At 45.0% G+C, this 18,035-nt stretch overlaps 1 protein-coding gene across 1 annotated transcript in view; it reads left to right on the top strand.

Moving 5' to 3' along the window:
- Window positions 1-18,035, top strand: part of LOC129834339 (T-cell immunomodulatory protein-like) — a 118,831-nt gene that overhangs the window by 63,685 nt on the left and 37,111 nt on the right. Inside the window, exons 11-12 of the mRNA XM_055899239.1 lie at window positions 11,686-11,836; window positions 13,277-13,385. Of these exons, the coding sequence (XP_055755214.1) occupies window positions 11,686-11,836; window positions 13,277-13,385 (260 nt within the window). The remainder of the gene's footprint in view (window positions 1-11,685; window positions 11,837-13,276; window positions 13,386-18,035) is intronic.

Raw genomic sequence — 18,035 nt, 5'->3', positions numbered from 1 at the left:
TGTAGTATCGTCGTTGTGTGGTAGACTGGATACGTCGTCCACCCTTTCCTAGCCCACGTTTACAGCAGCAGCTGCTAACTCAACGGCTAGGAGGTATCACATCTGGAGTGAATAAGAGTTCAAAGTTCATACCAAGTTGCCATACTTTTAGTTCATGCTATATTCTGGCTGGTATAGTCGAAATTAATCCTTTCGGTGTGTTAATCGTAATCTTCACGTTGAAATTCGATGCTAATTTTGAGCCCTTTCAACGTGGGGACGGTCGTCCTCTCGTCCTCGGGACACAAAGTTACATTTTCGTCAAGGGCTTTATATAGGATGGGAGAGAAGGGCGTGTTTCATAGTTTATAACCAATGTCTGTTCACATGGGCAGGGCCACTGAGTTGAGCATAGTTCACTCATGAAAACCCAATTCTCTCATTTGGAAGCTAAAAATACATGTAATCTTTTCACAAAGTTTCATATTTAAATTGCACAACAATTCCATGTGAATCTGATAACTAGAAGGGTGTAGACTTTCCAAGATACAGTTTGTCGTCCTATCATCAGTAATAATGTCTCAGGCGCCAACTGATCTGGCATCATATTCATTTAGTACCAACGCATATTTTCAACTGGTTAGATTACCAAAAATCTCAAATTTGGACTCCAGACGAAAGGACCCATTTCCACTGGTCTAATGTCCATTGCTCGTGCTTCTTGGCCCAAGCAAGTCTCTTCTTATTATTGGTGTCCTTTAGTAGTGGTTTCTTTACAGCAATTGAGTGTGTGGTGCGGCGGTCTAAGGCACTGCATCTCAACCGGCCGTGATTGAGAGTCCCATGGGGCAGTACACAATTGGCCCAGCGTTGTCTGGGTTTGGCCGGTGTTGGCCGTCATTGTAAATAAGAATTTGTACTTAATTGACTTGCCTAGTTAAATAAAGGTAAAATAAAAATATTTCACACAGTCTTCTCTGAACAGTTGATGTTGAGATGTCTGTTACTTTTATTTGGGCTGAAAATTCTGAGGCTGGTAACGCTGATTAACTTATCCTCTGCAGCATAGGTAACTCTGGGTCTTCCATTCCTGTGGCGTTCCTCATGAGAGCCAGTTTCATCATAGCACTTGATGGTTTTTGTGACTGCACGTGAAGAAATTTCAAAGTTCTTGAAATGTTCCTTATTGACTGACTTTCATGTCTTAAAGTAATGATGGACTGTCATTTATCTTTGCTTATTTTAGCTGTTCTTGCCATAATATGGACTATGAATTGTTTACCAAATAGGGCTATCTTCTGTATACCCCCCCCCACCTTGACACAACACAACTGATTGGCTCAAACGCATTAAGAAGGAAAGAAATTCCACTAATTAACTTATAAGAAGGGACACCTGTTAATTGAAATACTTTCCAAGTGACTACCTCATGAAACTGGTTGAGTGAATGCCAAGAGTGTGCGACGCTGTCATCAAGTCAAAGGATGGCTACTTTGAAGATTATAAAATATATTTAGATTTTTTTTCAACACTTTTTTGGTTACTATATGATTCCATATGTGTTATTTCATAATGTTGATGTCTTCACTATTATTCTACAATGTAGAAAATAGTAAAAATAAAGAATAATCCTTGAATGAGTAAGTGTTCTTTTGACCGGTAGTGTATTTTGAAACACTCATGCAACGTGGCCGTTGTGGTTTGCATGTAACTCCCCAGAGTTAGTATGCATAATGCATGTTTCTCTTAATCGTTTCCTCAGATGTTCTCTGCCTGTCTTACTACACCCTGACAGCATCTGTCGGTGGCGTCAAGGAACAGGTAAATAGGCAGCCATTTTGAGGAATAGTAATTTATTCTCAGCCCTCTCAATTGTGCTCAGGGTTGTAAGCATACAAGTATGTCTGATGCCACTTCCTATGTTTCAGTGTTGCATCGGTTTATACACACCTGAGACGTAATCTCATACCAATGAGAGCATTGAGTACTTTGTAGAGTTCATGTTTTCGTAAAGATGATGAAAGACCTGTGTTTTCTCTGAAGATTTAGGATATTTCTAGAGCGTATAGGGGGCTATTTTTTACATATGATTGGTTCTACCCAGGCAGTCCGCCCACCCACTCTCTCATACAAAGAAAGCAAGTGTCTCGCTGGTTAGCACTGTTTTACACCGTTTCCTGTGCAATGGTTTCCTTGCTTTATAATAGAGCCCCCGTCAGGAGAAGAACGTCACACCGCTTAGAACTGGAGGTGTGTGTTGCGGTCTTGGAGGGTATTTCTAGAAAGGGAAAAGAGGTCACTAATGAAAATGGCTAACCCTGAGTGCTATCTAACTCTAGGGAGCACTCACTTGCAGAAGGGATAGCGAAAGAGATAGCAGACCACCTAAATCCATTAAGGAATGCTAATCATCAATAAACGGCAGCTTTATGATGTCAGGATATTTCTTGTGATAGATGTGTTGTTTCAGTGAGGGGACAGTGTACTCTTCAGGGAGGTGGGGTGTGTGTGTGTAAAAGAAGTCACACACACACAGCAGAAATTATGATTTGGTGCTTCTACACTGTAGGTCAATGGCAAACTGGCACAAAGGGTAGGCATAATCCTTTTAAATCAAATCAAATGTATTTATATAGCCCTTCTTACATCAGCTGATATCTCAAAGTGCTGTACAGAAACCCAGCCTAAAACCCCAAACAGCAAGCAATGCAGGTGTAGAAGCACGGTGGCTAGGAAAAACTCCCTAGAAAGGCCAAACCTAAGAAGAAACCTAGAGAGGAACAAGGCTATGAGGGGTGGCCAGTCCTCTTCTGGCTGTGCCGGGTGGAGATTATAACAGAACATGGCCAAAATGTTCATAAATGACCAGCATGGTCAAATAATAAACCCTGACACTTGTAGTCTGCCTAAGTACAAACACGATCAGCGATACATTTGTTTTTAATTAGGTGTATCTTGCAATTGCTCTCACATCAAAGTAGCATACCCCGTTCTTGTCAGTGGGGCTATCAGAAGAATTAACCCAGACTCCACTTTGCCTGTGACCCGGTCAACATGCCTCTGCCCCGCTTCTGACTGCCCTGCTTGTTATCCAATTATTGTGAACACCATAATTTGGCTTGTCAAACCGATGCAAATGAGGAAGGGAATCAAAGTCTAACAAGGTTTACTGCTTCTCTTCATTTTGTAATCAGAGTGTATGGAGACTTAGGCTAAATCTAGAATTGTCATTTGTGATTCTGATTTAGCAAGCCCATACCGTTATAGCATGTAAACACCAAATCCACCTGTCAGTTACATCCAAACACACTGAACTTCCATTCCACTAGTACTATATCCACACACACACACACACACTGACCTTCCATTCCACTAGTACTATATCCACTAGTACTACATCCACACACACTGACCTTCCATTCCACTAGTACAATATCCACTAGTACTACATCCACACACACTGACCTTCCATTCCACTAGTACTATATCCACACACACACTGACCTTCCATTCCACTAGTACTACATCCACACACACTGACCTTCCATTCCACTAGTACTATATCCACTAGTACTACATCCACACACACTGACCTTCCATTCCACCAGTACTATATCCACACACACACTGACCTTCCATTCCACTAGTACTATATCCACACACTGACCTTCCATTACACTAGTACTATATCCACACACACTGACCTTCCATTCCACCAGTACTATATCCACACACACTGACCTTCCATTCCACCAGTACTATATCCACACACACACTGACCTTCCATTACACTAGTACTATATCCACACACTGACCTTCCATTCCACTAGTACTATATCCACACACACTGACCTTCCATTCCACTAGTACTACATCCACACACTGACCTTCCATTCCACTAGTACTATATCCACACACACACTGACCTTCCATTCCACTAGTACTATATCCACACACACACTGACCTTCCATTCCACTAGTACTATATCCACACACTGACCTTCCATTCCACTAGTACTATATCCACACACACTGACCTTCCATTCCACTAGTACTATATCCACACACACACTGACCTTCCATTCCACTAGTACTATATCCACACATTGACCTTCCATTCCACTAGTACTTCATCCACACACACTGACCTTCCATTCCACTAGTACTTCATCCACACACACTGACCTTCCATTCCACCAGTACTATATCCACACACACTGACCTTCCATTCCACTAGTACTTCATCCACACACACTGACCTTCCATTCCACTAGTACTATATCCACACATTGACCTTCCATTCCACTAGTACTTCATCCACACACACTGACCTTCCATTCCACTAGTACTATATCCACACACACTGACCTTCCATTCCACTGGTACTATATCCACACACACACTGACCTTCCATTCCACTAGTACTATATCCACACACTGACCTTCCATTCCACTAGTACTATATCCACACATTGACCTTCCATTACACTAGTACTATATCCACACACTGACCTTCCATTCCACTAGTACTATCCACACATTGACCTTCCATTCCACTAGTACTACATCCACACACACTGACCTTCCATTCCACTAGTACTATATCCACTAGTACTTCATCCACACACACTGACCTTCCATTCCACTAGTACTATATCCACTAGTACTACATCCACACACACTGACCTTCCATTCCACTAGTACTATATCCACTAGTACTATATCCACACACACTGACCTTCCATTCCACTAGTACTATATCCACACACACACTGACCTTCCATTCCACTAGTACTATATCCACACATTGACCTTCCATTCCACTAGTACTTCATCCACACACACTGACCTTCCATTCCACTAGTACTATATCCACACATTGACCTTCCATTCCACTAGTACTATATCCACACACTGACCTTCCATTCCACTAGTACTATATCCACACACTGACCTTCCATTCCACTAGTACTATATCCACACATTGACCTTCCATTCCACCAGTACTATATCCACACATTGACCTTCCATTCCACTAGTACTATATCCACACATTGACCTTCCATTCCACTAGTACTATATCCACACACTGACCTTCCATTCCACTAGTACTATATCCACACACACTGAGCCGTGGCTCTTTGTGGTGTTCTATCTGTATGCACCCCTACTGAGTCCTCCCCAGCAAGCCATGGTGTTGCTAGGCAATGCCATTAAATCACTTAGGTGGGTAGCAAGACTAGGAAAGCAGGAGTTGCTTTTTTGTCAGTTAGGCTTAGCCACAACTAGCTGATACCTTTTTTAAAAGAGATATATTGTACATGTCATTACATGATCATGGGCCTATAAATCCCTGAGTCCTGTGAACAGACGTGTGTTATTGTGACACTGACAGCACCGTAGCTTCTCTTTAACTGACCTTGGAAAGAGAGGAGGGATGTCTGTCAGCCGGTGGGGGAGAGGTTATGAATGTTGCTTTGGTTTAAGTTCACGGAAAGAGGTGGAAATGTAATGTTACCTTGTCATAGACACTTGCCTTCCTAGAAAGAGGTGGCAAACGTATGTTGACATGTGTGATGTTGTGCCCCTGGCCTGGTCGAATGACAGGGCTAGTCTCGTCTCAGTAGACCAGCACTCTGACTGTATATTACAGTCTTTGACTCTGACAGATAATGCCTGTTGCCCTTTGGTCGACTGAAAGGTGTTTTTGCTGCATACGAAGGAGAGATAATGTTTGCTCACATCTCTCATCCTATCAACAATCGAATGACCCGTTCGCGTTTTGTAATCTTATTTCTCTACTGTAGATTTTAAGATTTAGGCACACTCAGAAAAGGGCATGCTCTCAAACAAAGAATCTGTATGTGGTTTGTGGTGTATTGTCCTCTTTAAATGGGCCAGTGTCCTTTTTAGATGAATAATCACAGGCTGGAGATCAGAGGGCACGGGGCTCAGGGAGTAGCAGGGAGAGGAACAGAAGGAGGGGGCTGAGGCTGGAGGCTGGCCAGGGTAGGGGAAGGCGCTAGGTGGACGGGCACTGAATATGTTACGGGTCGAATGGGCAAGGGCTGAATAGTATGTCATTATGAAGGCTTGTCTTCTCTCTACCTCTGTCTCACTCACATTCTATCTCTGTCTCTCCATCTCTCTCCCTTTGACGCACCCTTAGGGGGATGGACAGACAGGAAGGAAATGAAGCCTCACACTGTCTTTCTGTCATGTTCAGCCTCTGGATCCCCCAGCTCCCTCTAAAACCACACCCTCCTGCCTATATCTCTTGTTCTCTCTCTGTGTCTCTCTCTTTCTGTTTCCCCCTCCCTCTCACACACACATTCAATGGCAGAAGTAGTTGGTCTTGCTGAGTTTCAATGACCAGTGAGCTCTCTTCCTCAGGCGGGAGGAGGAGGTGAACGACTGTCTGGGCTGGTAAACCCTTCCCTGGGATGGGTGTCCTCTCCAGACAGGCTGGGCTGGCTGGTGGGTGGAGGAGAGGAAAAGGAGGAGGAAAGAGAGGTCAGGCAACAGGCCCCCTGTCAGTCTGGCCTCTCAGAGGGTCCACAGTGGCCAATTAGTGAGGAGCCTGAGAGTGCTTTGGCAAGGCAGGTCCCCGGTCAGGACTCGCACCCGCATTGGAGGGGACGGGGGCTCTGTGTCCGAAATAACAGGCCCAGTACTGAGCCCTTGAGCTCACATAGACACACACAGTCAAAGAGTTACACATCTGTCTAAAAACCGGTTACCTGATCTCGTATCTGTTTATTCCTGCTAATGAGAGTGGATCTGAGACGTCTTTAATATGGATTCTGTGCATTTCATTGATTTGTCTGGATCTTTCCACAGTCTACCGCTACAGGGTGCTGATGACAGCTAAAATGCTTCTTCCCTCGGTCGAACACTGCTGTGCTGAGTGGTGAAATGGGTTTTGATGTTCAGGCTTTCTATTACTCAGAGGGTCTGTCTGCAATCTCCAGTTGTTTCTTGTGTGATTTCATTGTTCAGTGTCAGTCTCATTGCAGAAGTAGGCTCTGTGCTGAGAGGGTATTTATTGCCTGTATGGCCGATTTTCAGCGTCGGCAGGAAAATATTTTTGGGATAAGTACTTTTGAGATATGAATATTCATAGTTTTAAAATTGAATAAATGAACGGAAAATGTGTATTTCAGAATCTAGACATACTCCATATGTTAGAGCTGTATCGTGTACGGTTCACAGATCATAGGGTATTACATGAGGTATGGATAGGTCTAAAACGGGCCTAGAATGGCCACTTTCATCATCATTTTTTTCTCAAAAATGGTTTGTGATGCGAATGTAAAAAGCATGTCAGACATCCTTCCTCCCAATGAAGTTTGTGAGAATTGCCAAAACAAACGGAGATATGGATATTTTCTGTCTACGCTGGTGTGGAATCGCTCGCCGATAGCACGGTTTTCCAAACTCCATCCTGGGGCCCACCCTGGGTGCACGTTTTGGTTTTAACCGAAGCACTACACAGCTGATTCAGTAACCAACTGATCATTAAGCTTTGATTATTTGAATCAGCTGTGTAGTGCTAGGGCAAAAACGAGTACAATGCATTCGGAAAGTATTCAGACCCCTTGACTGTTACCACATTTTGTTACATTACAGCCTTGTTCTAAAATTGATTAAATCGTTTTTTCCCCTCATCAATCTACACACAATACCCCATAATGATAAAGCAAAAACTGTTATTTTTTAGAAATGTTTGCAAATGTATAAATAATAAAAAACTGATGCTTGGCCACCATGGGGGAGTGCTTGGCCTGATTGGGGGAGTGCTGTAGAGATGGTTGTCCTTCTGGAAGGTTCTCCCATCTCCACAGAGGAACTCTGGAGCTCTGTCAGTGTCAGGTTCTTGGTCACCTCCCTGACCAAGGCCCTTCTCCCCGATTGGTCAGCTCTAGAAAGAGTCTTGGTTTTTCCAAACTTATTAAATAAAAAAATGATGGATGCCACTGTGTTCTTGGGGACCTTCAATGCTGCTGAAATGTTTCCAAATCATGTCCAGTCAATTTAATTTGCCACAGGTGGACTCCAATCAAGTTGTAGAAACATCTCAAGGATGATCAATGAGAACCGGATGCATTTTTTTGCAAACATTTCTAAAAACTTGTTTTTGCAATGTATTGTGGGTAGATTGAGGATTTCTGTATTTTTTTAAAATCCATTTTAGATGAATGTTGTAACGTAACAAAATGTGGAAAAGGGGAATGGGTCTGAATACTTTCCAAATGCACTGTACACCCAGGGCAGGACCAAGTTTGGAAATCCCTGGTCTATAGGACGTAATACTATTGAATTTCTGTGACCGTAAGTAATTGTGTAGGGTTGAGAAGTACATTCAGTTTGGTGCAGCTCGTACAAGTGTGACTGCAGTTTAATTACTCTGCTGCGCTAAAAAATATGATTTTGGTGGAGAGCAAGACTTGTATACTGTCTCTGTCTGTTTACCTCTATGTGTGTGTGTGTGTGTGTGTGTGTGTGTGTGTGTGTGTGTGTGTGTGTGTGTGTGTGTGTGTGTGTGTGTGTGTGTGTGTGTGTGTGTGTGTGTGTGTGTGTTTCTGAGTGAGCTTTTGGAACTGACTCGTTGGGTGTGAACATGTGTTCTGCTCTGTTTGCCACACAGACAAGACTTGGATGCTCTAGAATCTAGGTGTGTGTATGTGCACGCACGCTCTCTCTAGTGTATCCTACCTCGATGATTTGCAATGCACTCAGGCTATTGCCCTTTACCAGTGACGCTGGCACCTCTCCTGACCATGTGCTCATCACAGCCATCACATCCCCTGTGGAGCAAGACAGGCTCTTCAGAAGACACGAAGGCCCAGAGAGCGAGAACACACACCCACCCACACAGCGTTGAATAACAATGGGTGCTCTCGCTACCGTTCAGCCTGAAACTCTTTAAATGCCAGCATCACTCTCCTGATGCAACACACGCTATCGTTAGCTGTGTAGAGGAGATCGATAAGCACAGGCATCAGTTCGATTGAGACGTGGGGCTGATTATGGGGTGAAGATACGATTATAGACAGAATCTTAGTACTTTCATCCAATTGAGAATAGATATTACTGATTGAGTGTCCTCACAGGGAAATCTCTTTCTGACAAGAGTGCTGAATTGTTTTTACCCAGGATGCTGTTCTATGAGGTGGTTTGGGCTTGATGTGGTTAACCACTTGGAAGCTAGAAGGAATCCTTGTCTCCAACAGGACATGATGTGTGTATTTGGTTTGCTGTGGAAGGTTGTTTGTCCACATGAGAGTGTGTGTGTAGTAACAGTCCTCTCTGCAGGTCTGTGTGCCCACCCCTGGAGGCTGGCCACTGGGGGCATTCACTCAGACTGACATCTACAGGGGACAATTCCAGACCGTTGTCTGCCTTATCCGATTTGGAATGAGAGGGAAAAATACCCTTTTGTGTTAGGCTTTTTTAGCCAAAAGGTCCTGGACCACATTTCTAACCCTGTATCAGCTGTGAGATTCTGTGAGCTGCAAAACATGGCCATTCAGATGTACGGTAATGCATCAAACTGTTCATTTGAATGATAGACCCGTCATAAAGGCTTTGATGTGCCAAATTCATTAGGGTGTGTGACGGCACTCCAGAGTTAGTTAGATCTAGTCGTGCCAGACATTGGGAGTGGCACCACACGCGCTAATGAATTTGGCACATCAAAGCCTTTATGATGGGTCAATCATTCAAGTGAACAGTTTGATGACCAATTTGTGACTTCAATCTCTGTCCAGACAGTGCCTTGTATTGCCCAGACTTCCTTTAGTTAACATCTGATGTTAATACAACGTTCTGGATGGTTATTCTAACAATGAAAGGGTAATGGTGTGTGTTGGAGAGGAAAATGCCAATGGCCATATTGACTGACAAGAAAAGTCAACAGCAAACCTTCACTACATGTGTAATTTCACATGTCCTTCCAATCCCTTCCGAAGTGGCTGGTAGACGAAGGCTCCGTACTGGAAGTACAGCAGGTTGTTATTTCAACAGCTTGGTCTCATGGTCCTCCCAGTCTGATAGAAGCTGGGCTTTTTGTTCTGTTAAAATGAATATACAGACGTGTGTGTGTGTGTGTGTGTGTGTGTGTGTGTGTGTGTGTGTGTGTGTGTGTGTGTGTGTGTGTGTGTGTGTGTGTGTGTGTGTGTGTGTGTGTGTGTGTGTGTGTGTGTGTGTGTGTGTGTGTGTGTGTGTGTGTGGTGTGTGTGTGTGTGTGTGTCTCCTGGTGGGAGAAGAGAGAGACTGGGCATATAGGGAATGTGTGAGTTTGTCCTCTGGCTTCATAATGTGGAAGGACATGCTTTGGTGTGTGTGTCGGAGTGGGAGACTGTCTCCGTCTCCAAGTTTGTTGATCTCTCTCCATCTCGCTAGGTAGGCTCTGTGTTGAGCATACTGATGGAACCTTGTTGCGGTGTCACATTTCTCAGTCTTTCAGTGACACACAAAGGTGGAAACACATTCTCACTCATACCTTGTCTCTCAACACACACACACACACACACACTGCCAAGCCGTCCTCTAGGGTGAGAGTTTCTATCAGCCTCATAGCCTCCGGTTCGCTCTCTTCAATGCTCAAGACGGAGAGGGGGAGAGAGAATGGAATGAAAAGACAGGCGGAAAAAGAGAACATTTTCATGCTGATTCTATTTTTAGGCTTGCTCCATTTCGACACTCCCGATCAGATCTAAAGACGTATACACGGGTAACCGTCTCGACAGAAAATGGGTACAGGAAGGAAGAAAGAAAAAAAAAACACACCTCATGTTGGACAATGGTGTGGAAATGAAAGCTCTGCAACCAAACTATTTCCCTATTCAATACAGTCTGGAGTTCTAACCCTTCTAAGTCTCATGTTTGTATCTCCGTTGTGGACTTAATTGTACAGTGCTACTAATTGCCTATTAGCTGAGTATGTTCTGCCCAGGTCTCTGTTGTATCGTTGCTCCCCTTCTCTGTTTTGTGTATAATTATACATTTTTTACTACACTTGTGTTTTCATCTGGGTATTGCTTCACTAATTCATGCGTGTGTTTTATAGTCGAAAGAAAGCGATATCTTCTGTGTGTAAGTGTCGCAGAGGATACATTGTCCATCATCATCCTCTAGTCCAGGGGTGTCAAACGTACAACCCAATCCGGGCCCGCGGGTGGTTTGAGTAAAACATTTAATAAACAAATGAAATACAATTACATTTGTAAAAATTGTGGGGGGAAACAAACTCGATATACTTTTAAAATGACTAAACCCAAATGGGAACTGTGTGGGAATGATAATGGACCTACATGCATACAGTTTCTTGACTGTGTCCAGCCGCTTAAAATCACCAAAATGAAAGGCAGTCGGGGGAATATAAAAAATTCCCAAAACGATGGCAAATTTTGACGGCTAGGAAATATAACCAATTTTCAGTGTGGCGCTCCAGACCTCGGTGAAGACAGAATGGTGAAGATCGAATGCAGCCCCCGGGGCAAAATGAGTTTGACAACCCTGCTCTAGTCAATTTTCAGCTCTGATCACTTATGTTGAAGCCTCTTTCGACGACTACCTTCCTCTGTTGTTTTGTCCGACCTTGTCTGTGATCCTGTCCGTGTGTGTACAGTATCCATCGATTTAACGCAGGATGTGTTTGTACAGTCCCTAACAGCATCTCTCCCTCTCTCCTCTGTGTTGTAGTGGCCAGCAGGCCTTCCTCCTGGAGAATGTTCTGTGTAACAACGCCAGCTGTAAGGATGTGGGCCGCATGTTTCGTGTCCACTGGGACCAGTCTGACCTGGGGGCCATCCCCGGGGCCGCCGTCGCCACCTTCTTCGACATCTATGAGGATGTGAGCACATCCCTCTATTCCTCTTTCCTCTCGACCTCTCCTCCTCTCTCTCGCTCTCTTTCTCTCTAATTAGCCCAGGCTCCCCTCTTCACGCCTTGACGCTGTCACACAACCAACAGCTCTGCTGATTTTTAAAGGAAGACCACTGGTGACCTCGGGCTCTCGCGTCTCATCATTAACCAGCAGCAGAGCTGTTACTACCCCAGTTGCGACTGGGAGACTGGCAGACTGGCCGCTCTCAATCACTTTAAGATAGCTGTTTTTCTCTCCGTCTTGTAGTCTAGATCCCACCCGCAGCTGTGGATAGGGCAGGTTATATCACCCTGACAGTCAAGTTTGTCATGTAGTCTCATTTATATCATCGCAGAGCAGAGTTTAGTAGGATTTTGTTTCAATTTGTATGACAAACCCCTACATATTCCAAGTTTGAATGGCACAGAAATCCATTGGGAGTGTTTTTCATTATGTCTGCAAGAATTGTCTCTTTTCAATGTGTCTTCCAGTATGGTTAGTCTTGTTAATTGTCCTGTTTGTGGGTGGCCTCTTTTGTCAACAGTCTCCCTGAGAGGCTTCAGCCGCGGTATGAACATGAGGCTGGAAATGGCGCGCTCATGAGGCACTCTCTCCCACCCTGCAGATTAGAGCAGCATCTCTCGCCTAATCCCACTCTGGGCCGACAGAAGGGTGTGCCAAGACGAGCATGTCACTGCAGGGCACAACAAGCGCAGGATGCCAGCCCGGCCCTGGCACAGTGTAGCGACAGAGCGTGACAGACGGAGCACGGCCATTGTCCCCCTAGGAGCCCAATCAGCTCACAGCACAGCCCCCCTCTGAGATGAGATGTGTGCGGGTTGGGCCCGACAGCTCTTCAGGAGATTTGGAGAGTGGGCTCGGCTGCATCTCAAATCTGGTTGTCTTTTTAAAAATCTTTAACCACACACGTAGCTTTCATCCTGCCCAAGATTCACCATCTGGGACAGCTTACGTGTTATTTAGTGAAAGTTTTCCTCCACTCCTCCGTCCCCATCCTTCTCCCTGAGAGCTCTGTCTCGCTCTGACTTCACTCCGTCACTGCCTGCCTCCCGGCATCCCTCTATTTCATTACCGCGTCCAAGACGGCCTTGATTTCTTAGAGTTGACATAATCAATGTGTTTGTTTTGGCTGTGGGATTCATTTATGATGTGTATTTTAGTGCGGTATACCCTGTCTCCTCGTTTCAGTGGAGGGAGTAGTTATCCATCTCCTGTCTCTGGGAGTTGGCTCATTTTCTTTTTAATTCCCTGACAGAGAGAGTGTGAGAGAAGTGCAGATAACCGCTGTAATGGAGGATCTGTCCTCTGTCCATAACGGGGATGAAGTGGTACATCAGAAGAGACCGTCAAAGGAACTTTGCCCCCGTTTCCTTTTGTCCGTCATGTATTACCATTTCTCATTTGCAGGGAATATTGGATATGATCGTGCTCAGCAAAGAGGAGGGGAAAGAGGGCTTCGCCATCCACGCTTTGAAGAACAACTTTGAAGCCGACGCGTACTTCGTCAAAGTGATTGGTGAGTCGGAACTTTTCACCTTCTGCAGTTAGCGCGTGTGTGTGTGTGTGTGTGTGTGTTCATGTTTTTGAACATCCACATTTGTATGCATGCATTGTATTCCTTTTCTGTGTGCATGCCTTTGTTTCTCTCCAGTTTTGTTTATACTCGACAGTTCTGTTTGAGAACTGTTTGAAATTTTTTTTGTGAATCTCCCCTTTTTGCCACTGCATAAAAATAAAAAAATTATGCACTCCTCTCAACATTAGGCCGAAGAAGCGCTCAGGAGTTTTTTTTATATCGGACTGTTTTCAGGATATCACAAGAACATCCTCATTCCCTGAGACAAGAGTCGGCAGTAGTGTATACGCTCCGTTGACTGCAGGCTACATCCCTATTAGTTTACATTAGACAACAGCACACGCATCGATACAAACACGAATGACATGTGCGTCAGGGCATGCATCTCCCAGCATCCTTTGGGTGTTTTAACTGAACTCCTCACCTCCATTCCTCTGTGTGGCTCCCCTCCCCAGCCTATAAGAAAAAGTAGTAGTGTGGCTGTAGTGATGGCGGACATTTGGGAAGCTGACATTTTGGAAAACGGAAAGTGTCCACTAACAAGCTACTTTCATGCCATTTTAATCCTGCCTGCTGGGTTTTAATTAAAGGAGAAGCAGTTATTTTCTACTCCTTCATTCTCTCGTCCCTTCTCTCCCTCACAGCCCCACTGGTGGGCTCCTTCAGGGGTTTTTTGAGCTATGACTGCTCCTCTGCCTATAACATCAGGCCCAGATACGGAGACTGACTTGCACACATACACTCCCTCAACTAACACGACTGACCCCAGAAGGATTTTTCCACTTCTCTTTTCTGAGCTGTTGGTTGTTTCTCTTCAGTAAAGCACTGATAGATAAGGAGTGTGCTGAAGAGTGTGCTAACACACCGGTGGGCATGCAGAGCAAACTCTGCTGTGGCTGTTTGAAACGCGAGCCGCGTCTTCCTTCCCGCCCAGCCCTCAGCAGGAAGAAATCCTGTGAACGTAGTAATGGCGGAGGTGTTTAGAAGGATTATGGGTAGGTAAACGGTGTTTGTGTGCCGAGGGAAGATGTTGCCGGGGTTCACTCACAGTCTGACTGTGTTGTTGTGGTGAACAGAGGGACGGTGTCGGGGTCAGAGAGGGAGGGAACGGGAACATGTGAGGAATTTAAGGTTGGGATTGATTGACAGACTTGTCAGTGTTGAACATTGAAGAAGGTGGACATTGATGGAAGAGGAGCAGGTGATCTGGCCAAATGGAAGTACATTCAGGACGACAGTTTCTGGGGTTCTACCAACATGCAATCAATAATGGATGGGGTGTTGCTGCCAAGTCCATAGGGTGTCTTTTGATAAGGCTTTGACCCTAGCAACCCCACCCACCTCACCTTGTTGGTGTGTTGTACGTCAGGAGGTGGCAGCACCCCTGGTGATGGGGGCTGTTTTCTGCCGGCTTCAGATCCCCTGAGCTCTTATCGAGCGGCCTCGCTGTGGTATTGACTTTATGTCTGGGTCACTCGCGGGATGAAATTATAAGAAATGGCCCACGGTGGGACCCAGAGACGCAGCTAATTTCTGTATTCAGTTCCCAGCCTAGGCTCAGGATTGATCTATTTAAACTCATCTTCAACGGCGCCCGCCTCTGGTTCCTGAGGCTCCGGTGCTATTATGGTTAACGTGCCAGCGCCCGGTGCTCTGCAGCGTACTGGTCGGCTGGTCTACTGGTTTTCCCATCTTAAGCTTTTATTTTTATTGGCCAGTCTGAGATATGGCTTTTTATTTGCAACTCTGCCTAGAAGGCCAGCATCCCGGAGTCGCCTCTTCATTATTGCTGTTGAGACTGGTGTTTTGTGGTACTATTTAATGAAGCTGCCAGTTGAGGACTTGTGAGGCATCTGTTTCTCAAACTAGACACTCTAATGTGCTTGTTCTCTTGCTCAGTTGTGCACGGGGCCTCCCACTCCTCTTTCTAGTCTGGTTAGAGACAGTTTGTGCTGTTCTGTGGAGGGAGTAGTACACAGCGTTGTACCAGATCTTCTGTTTCTTGGCAATTTCTCGCATGGAATAGCCTTCATTTCTCAAAACAAGAATAGACTGACGAGTTTCAGAAGAAAGTACTTTGTTTCTGGCCATTTTGAGCCTGTAATTGAACCCACAAATGCAGATATTTTATTTCACCTTTATTTAACTAGGCAAGTCAGTTTAAGAACAAATTCCTATTTACAATGACGGCCTCAGAACAGTGGGTTAACTGCCTTGTTCAGGGGCAGAACGACAGATTTTTACCTTGTCAGCACGGGAATTCGATCTAAAAACCTTTCGGTTACTGGCCCAACGCTCTAACTACTGCCTCCCCGGCAGGTAGCCAAATGCTCCAGATACTCATCTAGTCTAAAGAAGGCCAGTTTTATTGCTTCTTTAATCAGAACAACAGTTTTCAGATGTGTTAACATAATTGCAAAAGGTTTTTCTAATGATCAATTAGCTTTTTAAAAATGATAAACTTGGATTAGCTAACACAACGTGCCATTGGAACACAGGAGTAATGGTTGCTGATAATGGGCCACTGTACGCCTATGTAGATTTTCCATAAAAAATCTGCCGTTTCCAGCTACAATAGTCATTTACAACATTAACAATGTCTAAACTGTATTTCCGATCAATTTGATGTTACTTAAATGGACCTTTCTTTCAAAAAGAAGGACATTTCTAAGTGACCCCAAACGTGTGTGTGTGAACATCCCTTTTTCAGGACCCTGTTTTTCAAAGATAATTTGTAAAAATCCGAATAACTTCACAGATCGGCATTGTAAAGGGTTTTAACACTGTTTCCCATGCTTGTTCAATAAACAATTAATGAGCATGCACCTGTGGACCGTTCGTTAAGACACTAACAGCTTATAGGTAGGCAATTAAGGTCACAGTTATGAAAACTTAGGACACTAAAGAGGCCTTTATACTGACTCTGAAAAACACCAAAAGAAAGATGCCCAGGGTCCCTGCTCATCTGCGTGAACGTGCCTTAGGCATGCTGTAAGGAGGCATGAGGACTCCAGGGCAATAAATTGCAATGTCCGTACTAAGACAGCGCTACGGGATGGACAGCTGATCGTCCTCACAGTGGCACCACGTGTAACAACACCTGCACAGGATCGGTACATCCGAACATCACACCTGCGGGACAGGTACAGGATGGCAACAACTGCCCGAGTTGCACCAGGAACGCACAATCCCTCCATCAGTGCTCGGACTGTCTGCAATAGGCTGAGAGAGGCTGGACTGTGGGCTTGTAGGCCTGTTGTAAAGCAGGTCCTCACCAGACATCACTGGCAACAATGTTGCCTATGGGTATAAACCCACCGTTGCTTGACCAGACAGGACTGGCAAAAAGTGCTCTTCACTGACCAGTCGTGGTTTTGTCTCACCAGGGGTGATGGTCGGATCCGCATTTATCGTCGAAGGAATGAGCGTTACACCGAGGCCTGTACTCTGGAGCGGGATCGAGGTGGAGGGTTCGTCATGGTCTGGGGCGGTGTGTCACAGCATCATCGGACAGAGCTTGTTGTCATTGCAGGCAATCTCAACGCTGTGCGTTAGAGGAAAGACATCCTCCTCCCTCATGTGGTACCCTTCCTGCAGGCTCATTCTGACATGACCCTCCAGCATGGCAATGCCACCAGCCATACTGCTCGTTATGTGCGTGATTTCCTGCAAGACAGGAATGTCAGTATTCTGCCATGGCCAGCGAAGAGCCCGGATCTCAATCACATTGAGCACATCTGGGACCTGTTGGATCGGAGGGTGAGGGTTAGGGCCAGTCCCCCCAGAAATGTCCGGGAACTTGCAGGTGCCCTGGTGGAAGAGTGGGGAAACATCTCACAGCAAGAACTGTCAAATCTGGTGCAGTCCATGAGGAGGAGATGCACTGCAGTACTTAATGCAGCTGGTGGCCACACCAAATACTGAATGTTACTTTTGATTTTGACCACCCTCCTTTGTTCAGGGACACGTTATTCCATTTCTGTTAGTCACATGTCTGTGGAACTTGTTCAGTTTATGTCTCAGTTGTTAAATCTTGTTATGTTCTTACAAATATTTACACCTGTTAAGTTTGCTGAAAATCAACACAGTTGACACAAGGAGTCGCTAGTGCACGATGAGCCAAGTAAAGCCCCCCCCAGCCTAAACCTCCCCTAACTCGGACGGCGCTGGGCCAATTTGTGCACCAATTTGTGTAACCAGCTAAACAGCTGCTCTTAGTGAAAATGTGTTTGGAGTTACTGTACCTTTCTAGCTAATAGGCTAAGCTTCCCAATTATACTAATGAAAAACGATATTCCAAATCTATTCTGTTGATTACTTCTCCTTTGCAATTAAACCTGAGGATTTTGGGCAAACGCACGATGGGGGTCCATGGGCAAGAAAAGTTTGACCCCTGGCCTATAAAACTGGCTCTAATTACTTCCTCATTTAGACCAGTGTTAACTCAAACTGGCCCTTCAATTAGGAGAGTTAATCAGGTAGCTGAGATTGATCAGGTCGCTAAGCGTCACACCGGGACCCAGGGAAGATGATACCCAGCCGTTAGGGGAGACCAGGAACCATCTATCTCAGATAGTCCGAAATCTGTTT

This window comes from Salvelinus fontinalis, chromosome 35, assembly GCF_029448725.1.
Source record: "Salvelinus fontinalis isolate EN_2023a chromosome 35, ASM2944872v1, whole genome shotgun sequence".
NCBI classification, from domain to species: domain Eukaryota; kingdom Metazoa; phylum Chordata; class Actinopteri; order Salmoniformes; family Salmonidae; genus Salvelinus; species Salvelinus fontinalis.
The sequence above is the reverse complement of the archived record's forward strand: the minus strand, read 5'-3'. Positions and strand labels throughout refer to the sequence as shown.